Genomic DNA, 15447 nt, shown 5'->3' on the forward strand with positions numbered 1-15447 from the left:
CAAGGCTAATAAGACTACTCATTGATATACACAGCAGGGCGACTCTACATCTTCCATCATCTTCCTCTTTTGCTCAGGTTCACTCAGGACTCTGACAGTGTCACTACATGGCATCACAGGAGAAATTAAACTAGGAACAAAGTGGGGCCACTTGGGCTGAATCTCTTAGAAGTGAACCATCATTAACTGTAGCTAGTCAGTGGATCTTTTCATTAGCACAACATTTCTGGAAAACACAATCCTCATACCAGAGTTTCTAAAGTAATCCAATTAAAATGTTGTTATATCCCAAGTTTCTTTTCATTCACACAGAAACCAAAGTGTGAAAAAAAACACCTATTCTTAGCCATGGAGCAGGGACTTCCTGAAGTGTGGCAACCTTAGAATCATTCATCAAAATGTCCAACCAAGAGAAAAAAGTCCAGCACATAATCTTAATAAAACCCCAACGTGTTTAGGAATAAAACAAAAAATAAATAAGAAATTACTTAGTGAGCTTTAGAGGTGCTGGTTACTGGGGTTTCATACTTTCAGACAGAGCCATGCTAGCTTAATATTCTAATATGCTAAGCTAACCATGTACTGTCTGTAGCTTCAAATGTACCGTACAAATACAAGAGTAGTCTCAATCTTTTTATCAAGCGATTTAAAATAGCAAAAAAAGCATATTATCAAAGTGTTGAACTTTTCCTATGAAGGTTCAATAGTTGTTGGATGTACGGGTTTAAAAGGAAAGTTTAGTTTGAGCCTCTGTTTTGTGTGCATGTCTCACAACTGGGAAGGTTTAAGGGCAGGGCTCTTGACACAGAAGTAAAAAGTCCTCCGCTCCTTTTAATGAAGCCGAGGCCTCGTGTTCCCTCAGAGGTGTTTCCGGGTCTAATTGAGAATAGTAAACTGTGGCTGCTTGAGACAGACTCTCAACAAATTAATAGCCAACTGTTTCCAAGAAAAACGCATCAAGGTTATCTAAGTTCGCATTTTTGGTCAATGCGTGGTTTCTTTATTGTTTATGTTGCCCTTAGAAACTTGCCATGGCCTTAAACTGCTAATAAAAAAACCTAGAAAAAAAGACTACAATTACCTATCACGAGGTTAGAAAGGAACATCTTGCATTTCACTTATTTCACCATGAAGTGTATTATGCCTTAAATTCTATCTAATGTTGGTACTTTAAGTATAGTTGAATGTCGATACATTTGTACTTATACTTAAGTAAGATTTAAGTGCACAACTTGTAACAGTATTTTTACTATTTGACATTGTTACTTTTACTTAAGTCAAAGATCTGAGTAATTCTTCCTACCCTGCTAACTATGACTAATAATCAAAAATGACAAAAACACTACTCTTGCACTAAATGCATAATCTGGAAGCAACAGCCAGGTGTTAGCAAGGTCATTATACACCTTTGCTGTATACAAATACACAACATAGACTAGTGTGGAGGTGAATGTAGCACAGAGAGAATCCATGCTCTGCCATCCTATTCTTTCTCTAACCTTCAGGTAACAATGTTGTAGCAACAAACACACAGAAGATGCTACATTTCATGTACCGTTTTCTTCAATATGTCCTTGTTCCTCCACAGCTCTCTCAGCTCCGGGGGAACGACAGGAAGTTCACCTTGCTGCATGCCCTTGTGGAGCAGATCATGTTGCATGAACCTTCCCTGGCTGCTTTTACAGAGGACTTGGCAGAATTTGAAACTGTCCCGGGAGGTATTCGCCAATCAACATTTCCTCAAAGCTGAACAAATTCTGTGTCTTACATTTCCAATTGAGGTCTGTTAAGTGAAATGCGTATTTACTGTGTGTCACTGCTTTCTTTTTGTCTCTCTGTTGGATAGCTTCCATTAAAGGCTTGACCGCAGAAGTTGACGGTGAGTAGATCACATTTTACTACCGCGTCCAAAGACCGTTGTTCTCAAATTTGCTGAGATTACTGTAATACTGACCCTACTTTATTGTGCCGACGCAAGTTATTTGCAAGGAAGTGTGATAGTAACATTTACTATATCTTCCTGTAATTGTAGTTTCAGTATACATTGTGGAAACACTAATCTCACTGTGCTGAAAGCAATATATTGCCTTTATGATGACTAACATTTGCCACAAGCACAAATACAACACTTGACAGGATCCCACAGGACACGGCATCTGATTTAAAGCAGCCATTTGCTTCAGTGGTGAAATATGATGGATGGTAACCAAAGTGTGTGTGTGTGTGTGTTGCGCGTGTGTGTGTGTGTACACAGTGCTGAAGAATGAAGTGCAGAAAGTCATTCAGTATGAAAAAACTTTCAAGAAGAGAAATGCTGGAGGTCAACACCCACAATTCTACAAAGACTTGAAGGTGAGGCAGTAAATCCTGTGTTTATTATTTATTTAAGTATTCATTTAAAAAGGTAATCTTTGTCTCCTTGTCAACAAATGGGATTGATTATATTCATTGTTTCTTGTACTAATCAATTGTTTGCTATCGGCATTGTTTCTATCCAAAAGTAGTGTTCTTCCTCTCTCCTTCTTTGGCACATTGCTGCTTGTTATGCACCATTTCCACTACTAGGGATTTAAACAAATAGAAATCCGTTATAAGGCAAATATTATTACTTGACCAACATTAAAAAAATGTTGTACCTTCATCCAAACATCTATTTTTCTCACCAAATATTACTCTTAATGACATCCTTCGTGCTACATAAAATGTTCATTTTGTGCTGCAGCTCTCCTTAAGTTAAAACATTAGTATAATGGTGTTTAAAAATGAATATGAACTTGTTTTGTTGGTATTATTCGAGCTGAAACCATGCATATGTTTTACATTACTTGCCAGTATTCATATTATGCAAATTAATTCTCTAAACACACACCCATTCTTCAAAAACCAAGACTCATTCTTTTTAGATTTCGGTTTTCCTTCAAGCTCTAAATGTGGGCTATTCAGAGTTCAACCCTAAGAGAAAAGGTTTTTCTAACAATTCGCTAAATAGTGAACTAACTGACAAAAGGGATTTTCTTCTCTTTTTTCTCTATTCCCTAGATGGCGATTGAAAAATACAAGACCGGTCTCTCAGCACTGACGAAGACGCGTGATGAAATGAAGAAACTCTACTCTGTCATACTGGTAATCCATGAGTTATTATTTCAATATCTATCTGGTTCAGCCTCACAGACGGATAGCGCTCTGTCCACATGGCCAAACTCAATTATTTTTCATCTAACAACACCTGCCCACCCAACACACTGGGACAAAACACATATCACAAGGAAAACGTCCCCAAGGCTTCTTATTTTTCACTGGGTGTCGCTCAGGGCTCACGGCAGGATATAATGCTTCTGATGTAGGGGTTAGCTGCGGCCTCCACATCATTTAACAGAAAGCACCGCTGATTTTTCAGCCTTGGAAGACGCCACACTTAGACATTTGCATATTTTCTTCAGGATTATTGAAGAATTGTCACTGTCTGTTGTAGCCAGAGTGTGAACGACAAGTTCATCCCAACCCTTAATGTGCGATGTCACAGCTATGAATGGTCCAAAACAAGAAAAAGCTGTGAGCATGGTGGTGGGTTTCCGATGGGTTTTATTGTGTTGTTTTTTTAATGCAATGTATAAGCCTTTAAGGACACATTCCACAAAGTTATTTGTTGTATTGCTTTTTGTGAATTTGTTCTTTTTTGGAGTATACTTGGCTGCACGATATTGGAAATATCAGACCCTATATTTTTGAGGCTACAAAAGTAAAATGCATCACTCTTGTGCATTCTGAAGCAATATATTGTGCAGCACTTTAGTATAAAATAAGATATTGGTAACATGTCACAATGCAATAATTCATACTTGAACTATTTATGATCTCTGATTTTGACTGGACTCTGAGACAAAACATTATTGGGTACCACTTTACAATAAGACTACCCTTATAAAGGATTCATAAAGGGTTTAGAATTAGGTTATGAATCAGGTTGTAAACACTTTATTAATCATTAAGAACCATTTATAAACCAGTTCTAACAGTTTTCATACATCAACACAAGCTCACTATTTGGCAAGATGACTAAGCCTTATATTGGCTACTTAGTGAGAATCAACTCAGTGAACAACAGATAATAAGGATGCTGGCTGATGAAGGAGACAAAGTAAGCTAAGTAGCCAATATAAGGCTTGGCAGTACAGATACATGTGGGCTCAATATTTGGCAAGCAACCGGTCACAGTTGCCCTGTTTATCCCATGTCTTATAAAAGCTTATTAAGGATTTATAAAGTGTTCACAACCTAATTAATACATTAATTACAAACTATTCGTAAACCCTGTATAAGGGTAGTCTTATTGTAAAGTGGTACCCATTATTGTGTTCCTTATTCAGTTTGTCTGAGAACTTTAGGTGCCTTAAGCATGTGTGTGCGGACATCAGATCTGTCATGAAGTAAATGTCTCCGTCACACATATCATCAGATTGAATGGAGGTACATTGTTTTTCACAGTATATAAAAGGAGGACATCTTCTTTGCTCACTAACGTGGTTAGATTAGGTTTCTGGAGCTCCAGCCTACCATTGACATTTTAACAGGTGCTATGTCTTCTTTTTATAGTCAATACAAAAGTAATGCCTATTTTCTCAGCTTTCCCATATCTCTGAGGACAATCCATCATCGTACAGAGTCCACTTACCCTTCCCTCTGTGTTTGAGCACTGTGATATTACGAGATCTCTGGGCTTTAGGACCGGTAGAGAATTGTGTTCGATTAGGATCACAATTAGATTCATGTGCACTGCAAACTTTTTTCATAACTCATACACGAGGAAGCAAAGGGGAAGACAACTGAAAACAGTCAATGCTATTGCTATATAGCAGAGCACAAAATAATAGGGATATCTCTCTGATAGGCCATTAGCGGGTGCGTTTTCACAACCAAACGAATCTCGATTATAAAAAAAAAGGACTCATGTTGATAGTTAACTGATTGAGAAATTATTTCACACAGTGACGTCACGAGCTACCCACAATGCAACACGCGCCATATATATATAAATACGCCATTTTCATGGAGGTGCAAATATCCTGGAAGTGCAAATATAAACAGCTAGCTAACGTAGCAAGGCAGAGCGCACTAGGTTTTTTTTCTGAATTAACGACCGAAGAAATCGCTGCATGTTTTCGGATTACATCTCTGGACTGGAGGGGTGTGCTCTAGGTCGTTACCAGCGTAAACTAGAGCTGTGTGGGTTGTCGGATTGCCCTTACAGACTGCGTCGATTTTGGCTGCATCTACGTCTAATTTCTGGAAACACCAGGTGAATACCCCACTTGTCACAATAATATTATCATGCCATTGCATATATGTGGTATTTTAGAGTTGACTAGATATTGATTAAGGCAATAGACTATGATATTCAGTACAGGAAGCTTAGCAACACCTAGAAGGTGTACGGCTAAACCCTTGGCCTGCTTGCACCTCGCATAAAACGGCGGATACCGGAAGTACGGTGTCGCCCTCGGCCCAATACCCGTATGTGTGTGTGAAAGAATTGCGATATGTTTTGCGATATTGCTGATTTTTGAATTGTGATTCCACTAACATTTTGGATTAACTGTGCAGCTCTACTCTAACACCTCTTCCTGTTTAATACGAGAAAAATAACAAGGGGTTTATGCAATGGTTTTTGCACGTTATGTCTTGGCTTATAGCTGACATGAAGATTGTGACAAGAGTGAAACAGCTAGCATAAGGCCCCATTTACACGGAAACGCAAACTAACCGCAAACTAACTCAATTCGATATCAAAAAAGCATTCCGTTCACGGCTCAATAAACGTGTCCCTTCACACGAGACCGCTCGACCCGCTGGAGACGCTGCAGTACATATGCCGGGCCTGTAAGTGGCGCTGTACTTCCGCCACAAAATACACCAAAAGCAGCGAAGAAGACCCCCGAGCATGGTTGCCCGGTTGCCCTTCTGTTTATTCTCCGCGGTGGATTTAGCAACATGTAGTTCATGTAGTTCTCCATGTCCACTTGTTGCTGATGGTTGTGGTAGAGGAGCTATAGATTTTGCACTAACATCTGTAGCATGGTCAGTAGCGGTAGTAGTAGCTACTGACCATTTAAATAAAGAAAATCGTTTTATTTCGATTACGTTGTTTTCGTAATCGTTGCAAGCCAAAATCGTAATTGCGATTAAAATATGATTAATTGAGCAGCCCTATACAGAAGTGAGCAGGAGAGGCGGGGCTATGGCTTCATCGTTATCAGGCAAATGATCGTTCAGAGCGTTCCGTCTGCAGATCTATCCACCTTGGGACCCGTTATCGTTTTAGGGGTCCGTTTCCGCGGTTCTGTTACGGCCTCGTGTGAACGAACGGGCTATACGAAAGAGAAAAGTAGCAGATACAACCAGTTTCGTTCTCGTGTAAACAGCACCTAAGTGACTTCCTGGAGTGTCAAATCAACACCCTTATTCGTCATTTTAAAACGTTGATGTTTGTACAGGACAAACAAGATATAATGTGCTACTTAATGAGCTTTAGAAATGCCTTGGACCACTGCAGGGCTGTTTCCTAATGGTTCCAGTCATGAGTATATTGATTCTCTCATGTAATTCTTGGCAAGAAAGCAATTTGGGGTAAGACGAGAGAAGATGTCAACAACATTTTCAGTAATGTACTGCAACACGTAGAGTGAGCCAAACAAATGCCAGTAAAGATGATGTCCATGTTTTACCTACATTTTTAAATCGTTTTTCTTGTGTTAAGGTTGAGATAGGGGACAAAAAGTTTCTAGTGTGGATCTACTGTATCCGTTAGTATTGTAAAATTGAACTGATAATCATACAAATGTTTTAAAAATCCCATCTAAAACAACATATCGTGGGTTTTGAGGATAAAGTGTCAACTAATTCTTGAAAGTGAAGGCATTCTTACAGTAAAATCCTAAATATTTCATTATTATTCCCTATTATTCAACATAAATCACTCCTCTATGTATAATTGAAAATGGTCTGGTGGTGTAATGGTATTGGCCTTTTAAAATTCAACAATTTGACCTTTAACTGTCCCCATGTCTTCTGGCCAGGAGTTGTTTTTAATCATCTGGCTGCGGAGCCAAAAAACACCATTATTCCTGCATGTTTAAATGAAATTTGCACCAGAGGATATATTTATTAGTCACGACCTTGTGAGTCTGTGTGTGTGAGTGGCGAACCGTGTCTATCACAACTGGACCTTCGGTAGTCCGAGTCCAGTTCGGTAGTAGTAGTTATTTATATGGTGTTTTGGCATCCAGGCATATCTGTGACTTCTACACTATGATCAAGGCAGCAAAAGTGTTGATTTCAGTCATGGCTTATCAAATGTTGTTGGTAACTACATGGCAATGACACGTCTTGTCTGAATGACGCTAGTAAACGCAAATGATGCTGCGGTCAAACTAACGCCAGGCTAATAATTGCCTTGCGTTGTGTGTGAATGAAATATTACATATGCTGATAAAAATAAAGGCTGTGTTCAAAAATGGGAGGTTGGCCCAAAAAGGGTCATGGGCTCCGAAACTTTGAGCCCAGTATGCAGTATGGCCTCTAGTTTCACTGTGGGGACCCTGGGTGTTTCTCAATGTCGAGGAAGGCTCCTCCAGAGCCACTATTTCAAGGATGCTACGTCATCGAGTCCCGCCAAAAGACTGTTCCAATGTCCAGGATCCTTGGAATTCTACCGAGGCCGGCGTCCTTCGTTGCGGGAACATTTTGAGGCTGCACATGTGTATCTTCCGCGGTCTTAAAATCCCCACAATGCTTTGCGCACGGACCAATTTCCAAAATCTTTGGCGGAAATCGCGCTCCATTTAAGGCGGGGCCTGACGCACACCTGCTAGCCTGTTCCACAATTCTTTCGTTTTCCGAGGCTAGGAAGGATTCTTGCCTCGCTTCTGAAGGACCTGACTCGGAAGACATGTCCTACCAAGAAAGCGTCCTCGACATTGAGAAAAATAAAACACCCCCTGTTTTATTATTGTGGTCCCTCCTGTATGTGCATCATTGGAGGAAATGATTGAGACGGATGGGAGGGAGGGGGTGGTACTATGTGCAGGGGCAGCATGTTTGGAGAAAGGTGTCATATTTAGTCAGATCTTGTCACTGGGGGAATTCATAATGTAAAACCAACATGCAAATGTGTTAATCACAGAAGAAGCTCATGGAAATGATTGAGGGTTTGAATTTGGAGGGGTTGTTTTTTTCTGTAACATGCTTTATCATCACATAGCGGCTAGCCTCTATACTTTATTATCAATTGAGAGAGACTAGTCCACCTTAGCAACTACTGATGATTATGAATGTCAACTATTGTCAAATAAAAGTCTATTACTGACATTGTTGGTTTTAGTAAACCAATGATTCATTTGAAGGAGCTCCAATTTTTTTATTTGATGTTTAGCATTATTTACCACAGTTCAATATGATGGCTGCATGATTGTCAATATAGAATACAACAATTATGAAAAAATAATATTATTTGAAAAAGGAATCTGTAGAATATGATTTGCAGGCTGCGATACCTCTGCATCTCCACAATAGATCATTCAAAATGGTATTTAAACATTTATTTAACCTTTAAAATACATTATGCTTCCTGCAATTGGAATATTGTTGCAATATTGACAACATTTTAATGAATTGTTGAGCCATATACAATGGTTGCACAACATAATCAATGCAGCCATCAGTCAATCACATTTAACAGCTCCCTTTATTCTCCTAAAGCAAGTTTAAAGTGTAGCTGTGGAGTTGTTGGTTTTACTGAGCACAGCACGTCTGTAAAAATGATTGAGGCTGATCAACTTTTAAGAGAGGATTACTTACATAAACTGAGTAAAAAATATTGTCACAAAATTATGCAATTAGATGGATTTGCATATCTGATGGCGAGAGTGCAGGTGTTGCTAATTGACTGACAATCTGGCTCTCTATATTAGAGATTTTTGAAAACAGGTCGTCGCACACCTGTGTAAATATCAGAAGGCTCACTCACTGACTGACTATGTTTGTTTTCATGCACCAATGTTCAGCTTCTAAGAATTCCTACTAAGTTGTACACGGCTAGTAATGAAAATTATATTTCCATTTAACTGCAGCCTGATCAGATTAGATGTACGTCCTGCTACGGCTATGCCCTTTAAATAACTTAAATGTACCTCCTTTTCTATCTTTGTCTTAACTTTGTTCATCTCAACACAAGCCTTGCAAAACTGTTAATTGGTTGGACAACACACAGCTGGCCCAACACAGACAAAAGGCATTGTGTTTGAAAATTGCAGTAAAATTGAGACACATATTCACAAATGTAGTGTATACATGTAGGGGCGAAAAATACCGGTTACTGGCGGCTAAGGTATTGCCGTACCGAAACTAACTCCGGTTTTGATACTTTTTTATTTTTTTATAAAGTGAGGGTGAATATCCTTAAACCCGCACCCAAACCGTCGGAATTACGATGTCAATTTCGCCATGAAACTCCGCAAACGAGTCACTTTAGAAAATCTAAAGTTTGGCTGCATATGACTGCCAGTCTGAATGGTGGGGTCTGTAACCACTGCCAGTCTGAATGGTGGGGTCTGTAACCACTGCCAGTCTGAATGGTGGGGTCTGTAACCACTGCCAGTCTGAATGGTGGGGTCTGTAACCACTGCCAGTCTGAATGGTGGGGTCTGTAACCACTGCCAGTCTGAATGGTGGGGTCTGTAACCACTGCCAGTCTGAATGGTGGGGTCTGTAACCACTGCCAGTCTGAATGGTGGGGTCTGTAACCACTGCAAGATGTTTATTTCTGGGAAAGGTGGCAACAAATCCAACCTCCAACCAATGCTGTCTCGTATGGCAACCAAGTACCTTTGTGTTCAGGGAAGCAGCGTGCCAAGCGAGAGAGTGTTCAGTTCAGCAGGTGATATCCTACGCTGTGAAAGGGCCCGTTTGGATCCAGAGAGCAGATATGCTCATCTTCAAGAAGATGAATGCACAAAACTGAACTGTGATGGGATTTGTTTTCTTTCATCAGGCAAATGTTGATTTGAATGATGCTATTTGTTTTATGTGCAATGCCGAGATCTCATGATCCTTTATGTGTTCGCTGGTCAGTCGAATCTCAGGTTGAATATTGATTACAGTATACTGGTGCAATTTTCTTTTTCCATTGACAAGATGTACTATTCACGCCTGATGGTTGTTATAAATGATATTGCAGAATCAGTTTTCTTCATAGATAACGTGTGTTTCATTGTTTGTTCAGTACTGAAAGGTCCAAGTCCCACAATTGAATTTAATATTCATTTGACATGTTAACTATATCATAAAGCGCTTCATGGGAGTAATTGCAGGATGATTAAATGTTTCCCTTATGCAACATGAAAGTATCACGATATGTATCGGTATCGTTCAGTGGTATCGGTATCATACAAAAGTCAACGATATGCAACCCTATATACATGTCCAAAGAATGCTCCTATGTGCTGAGTATCGTTGTATCCCTTGATGGAAAAAGGCAACATTTGGCCTTATAAGGACTTTTTAGCATAATCAAACTAGTTTGTCATATATACTCAAATTCTGAATAAAAGCTGGATATTAGTGTGCATGTAAACAGAGTCACTGTCAGAGGTCACGTTTTGAGATGTTGGAAGAACTTAAGGATGTTTTAGACAGGGATATTATTTAAAGACTTAATCTGTCATCTAGTGTTATGAATAATTCGCTATATATTTCTAATGATGGTGTTTAGACTTTCAATACATTAAAACAAATGTAGGGTTTGTTTCCATTTTTCCATCTTTTAATAAAGTTATTCTTAGTTCCATGCCAAGGAATTGGACTTTCATATCCAATTGTTGTTAGATTTGGTGGAAAAGTGTTTGCTTTTGAGAGAGTTCTTCAATAAATAAATGCAAGCAGGAAGAAGGATACGGCCATGAGAACAAATTCCCCTTAATAAATAAAACATGAACATGAAATCTAAGTTGAATACAAAATATATGACACATAAGACGTTACATTGGAAGAGACGTGAAAGCGATTGGTCAGTAATCATATAAATAGAATAAGGAAATATAGCGCCTTGTGTTTTTCTTTTAATCTGTTTAACATAATTAAAGAATTTGAAAGAGTGACAGCAGCATATTTTGAGTCTGACCTTTAACCTGCACATTTAACAGCATGCAATACCCCAATTAGCACACTTAGCCTCTGTGACCCTTTCTGATAAAGTTTGACTTCCTTTTTAATTCTGCGACCTTAATCACCCAGGTGAAAGTATTAATTCAACAACCCTAACCCTGCATATCCGCCTCATTGTATGAGAGCACTCAAGGAATTAACTGCATGCCGAGGCAGTATGTGAAGTAATTATGTGTAAGAAGAATTAGCTTGACTCAGGCATCATTTCACTTAGGAAAGTAAAGGCAGTTGCTAATTGTAAACTACTTTGTATAAGCTCAAAGAGTCTCAAGAAGCCCACTTGATGTCAGACCAAAGGTTTTTAATTTCTATTCAACTAATCCTGTTTTTTCTCCTGTCAAGGTGAAATTCGGTGAACCAGCGGACCAAGACTCTCAGGAGCTCTTTGGGCTGATCTGTCAGTTTGTCCATGACTTCAGGGGGGCTCACGCTGAAATGATATGAGTTTAGAGTAGCCGCTGAGACTTCAGTGATACTTATTAAACAAACCAAAGAGAGATCTGATAGTCTTAGTCACACTTCAGCGGGATAAAAATAATAAACACTTTGAATGCAGTGTTTGATATAAGTAGACTGTTGCATCGATGTATATTTGTTCAAGCTATTTGTATTTTTCTTTGTTGTTGTACAGATGTATTTTAAAGGCCATTGGATGTGATGTATGTGTACAATGCACCTGGATGAAAGGATGATAACGCTGTGAACAATAAAACTGATCCATGTCACATTTATGCTTGAAGTCTGTTTGATTTGAGTTGTTTTCAGAGAAATCAGGAATGCATTTTGATAATCCAGCGCTGTGTATGCTGTGTCGTGCTGCTAATACCCACAGCTGTCTGCTGGCAGAAGTACAAAACACACTTCCCTTCAGATGGCAGCTGAGGCTGGTGTACTCTGGCTGTGAGATTATTCTGAACATGCAACCGCTCTGTGATCGGGGACGTTTCCTTTCCCAGTGATCCAGGAGTAGCTCCAAGGCCGCCTCTGATTTAGAAAAAACACATCTGCACTGTGGCATGATGAGAGACTAAATTCACCTTCAAAAAGGTAGAAAGATACTCTAAGCACGGGTTGGAACTGATGTATGTGCTGGACAGGTATGTGTGTGTGAGACACTAATCTGTTTTAACAACAAAAACACTGATCCTTACTTCGAACTGTAGTGATACAAAGAACTAGGCCCTTTACTGAGCAGGAACATCTGCATATTTTCTTCTAAAAAGGGAGAAACTCCTCATTAATTGGACATAGCGTCTTCAGTGGTAATTCATTAGAAGGAAACCGATTGCCATTAAATGTATCAAAATTGTAGCCGAAATCAAAAAGAGATTAGTGGCCTGATTTCCTGGTTCCAGCTTCACAAATGTGAAGATTTGCTGCTTAATATTCATTTTGAGTTTTTAGGTAATCACTTTATGTAAAAAGTAAAAACCAATCACTATTTCAGATCCAAATAGACCATTTTGTCTCCTTTTTTGTGAGGTTGGGTTTAACAGGGTAGACACGTTGGTTCTTTGGGGAGAGAGCAGGTCACGAGTATACCAGATACTAGGGATGTAACGATACCAAAGACTCACAGTACGATAATATCGCGATAACAAGTCCACGGTACGGTATTTATCGCGATATTGAATAATAAAGGGAAAAAAAAAAAATGTCAATACACTTTTTTTACTCGAAAAATGTTTCTTTATTAAATAATATATCTGATTTGTACAGCATTTTAGTAGGATAGCAGTATTTTAAAGTGTCAAAAACAAAGTGACAGTAACAGACTGGAACAAGAAAACCAGTGTTTTTGTACCTACTAGTTAGTACTACCAAACAAAGTAGGCATTTTCTTTGTGCCACTGCATCTCACAAATAAACAAGGACATTTAATAATCAGACCCTGCAATAAAATAAATCAAGTGTCACTTTAGTTTTTCAAGTAACTCAACTCAAACCCACTAGTCACTCACTCAGCATCATCAGACATGTTTTTAGGAATATAAGAATGTCCACATTTCCAGGTATTTATAAGCTGGGATGTTTGGGCATTTACAATATCCCCTGCTCTGGAAAAAACTCTCGCTTGGTACTGATGTTACTGGGACAGCAGTGGTCGCGTTAACCGAATATTTTATTTAACAATGACGGAAAAATCTGAAAGAAGTCTGTCATTTTGACAGATTAGAACAAACTCGGAACAGCGCCAACGTTTCCCCGCAGCGAGGCTCTGGTGTTATGCATGCCCTCCAAAAGGAAATGATATAGTTTCCAAACCGTACTTTGCCGTACAGATCAATACATGTCTGGGAGGTTTTACTTTACGCTGTGCGCGCTCCCACGAGGTGCATGCACACACGGCATAACACCGCCCCCCCCGTTGACAGTTCACGAGCGTGCTCTCTCGTGAACTGTTCAGACCCGACCAAGGCCGCCCCTTGCCAACTTGGGGCCCCAAGCGACATTGTGAGATGAGGCCCCCCCCCAACCGACAGGAGTGAACAAATGTTTGCAAATATAATTCCTGTTTATTATTATTATCAACAGTTACTTTTGTATACAGTGAGGTAAATGTGCATGTATGTCGTTCAGTATGTGTTTACAGGTGAATACGTCTGCGGCTGCAGCGTTTTTAGCGATCGCGGCCACTCTAGTCAATGGGTGCTATTCCACCAGACCCGCTGCGCCGCGGCTCGAAGCGTCCCAGAAGCTCCTCGCCGCAAGGAATTTCTAAAATATAGGATGAATCCTATTTTTGACGTGGCGCAGGCAGGAAGTGGAACGTTCATCCAACAACTGCGAGGCTGCACACACGACGCTCCGCTTCCGCAACGTTTTGAAACGCGCCTGGTGGGTTATGACGCAGGAGGAGGTCGCAGCGCAGACGCAGCGCAGACGCTTCCGGTGGGATCAGGGGGTGAGCGTCACCATGAAATGTGCAAATTGACATAAAAATGAATAAAAGGGGAAAAAATGCTCCATGTTTTTTAGGCTGTAAACTTTAACTGTTATGTAAGCCAACTAGACAGACAGTGTATCACTCTTCCTCTTGTACATTAGCAGATAAGAGGCATAACATACTTGAATGAATGGTAAATAAAGAATGCTGGAAATAACTTTAGCCTATATGCTCTGCAGAGACTGCCTTCTTCATGTCGTGAATTGCAGCTGATATTTTAATATGGCAATTGGCAATTTGACTTATACAACATTAGCAAGTTGTACATTTGATTCATACAATAATAACCCACCTTCGAGTGATGCTCTAGTTTCTTCATGTTTTGTTTTTTGCGCCGGACTGAAACTGTCTTTTCACCAACATCTCTTTACCTGCACTAGTGGCCGTATCAAAGCCGTGATTGGTCAGATGTCGATACATTACAACGGTGTCGGGTTACAAACGTGCTCCCCTTGTCTCACCTCTCACTCTCACTCTCACTCTCGAGGGGGGTGCGCAGAGAACTGCGCACAGCAGCTGAGGCCCTCTGGGCGGGGCCCCCTGTGCAAGGCGGGGCCCCATGCAGCCTGCGTGATTGGCCTGTAGGGAGGGGCGGCCCTGAGACCCGACGGGTAATAAGCACATCCATGGTAATAAGGGATTATGACGGACATTTTACGATCCTGTCTGTCAAAATGACGGACAGCGAAAAAGTCTAACGCCACCTAGTGGGACGGAGAGATATGCTTTGGCCATGGGTGACAGCAGTGGGTCAAACTGTGCATTGTCTCTCCACCACTTCAAAAACAATACAGTTGCCAAGAAGGAGGCTTATTGACAGGGCGAGATATACATGTTGGTACTTGTCAATGTCTCTAGGTGTGTAAATGTAGCCCTGTAAATACGATGTCCTTTTGTGTTCTGTTGTTTTATGTTCATGTTGTAACCTACTTGCTGCCATGTTGGACAGGTCTCTCTTGAAAAAGAGATCGATGATCTCAATGGGACCACCTGGTTAAATAAAGGTTTAAAAAAAAAAAAAAAATGTTTTTTAAATTTTTTTTATTTTTAAAATCGCGGTAGATTTTGTCAGTCTCACGACGGTATTGGGACGTTTATTTACCGCGATACCGTGATATTCGGTATATCGTTACATCCCTACCAGATACTGTTTGTATTCATTTATCTGTAATAAGGTTTGAACTGTAAAGGTATTTAAATAGCATTGTTACGGTTTTTCCTTTCCTGTAGTGTCACACAGCTCAGTAAAGACTGTGAAATGTTGACTTTATTTGATCATTTGT

General features: G+C 39.9%; 1 protein-coding gene across 1 annotated transcript in view; it reads left to right on the top strand.

The window, feature by feature from the left end:
* Nucleotides 1–11948, top strand: part of LOC117547446 (formin-like protein 13) — a 44366-nt gene extending 32418 nt beyond the window's left edge. Inside the window, exons 13-17 of the mRNA XM_034218202.1 lie at nt 1589–1718; nt 1847–1879; nt 2255–2352; nt 3040–3123; nt 11560–11948. Coding sequence (XP_034074093.1) covers nt 1589–1718; nt 1847–1879; nt 2255–2352; nt 3040–3123; nt 11560–11661 — 447 coding nt within the window. The 3' untranslated portion in view covers nt 11662–11948. The remainder of the gene's footprint in view (nt 1–1588; nt 1719–1846; nt 1880–2254; nt 2353–3039; nt 3124–11559) is intronic.
* Nucleotides 11949–15447: the final 3499 nt, after the last annotated feature.

Source organism: Gymnodraco acuticeps, unplaced genomic scaffold (assembly GCF_902827175.1).
Source record: "Gymnodraco acuticeps unplaced genomic scaffold, fGymAcu1.1, whole genome shotgun sequence".
NCBI classification, from domain to species: domain Eukaryota; kingdom Metazoa; phylum Chordata; class Actinopteri; order Perciformes; family Bathydraconidae; genus Gymnodraco; species Gymnodraco acuticeps.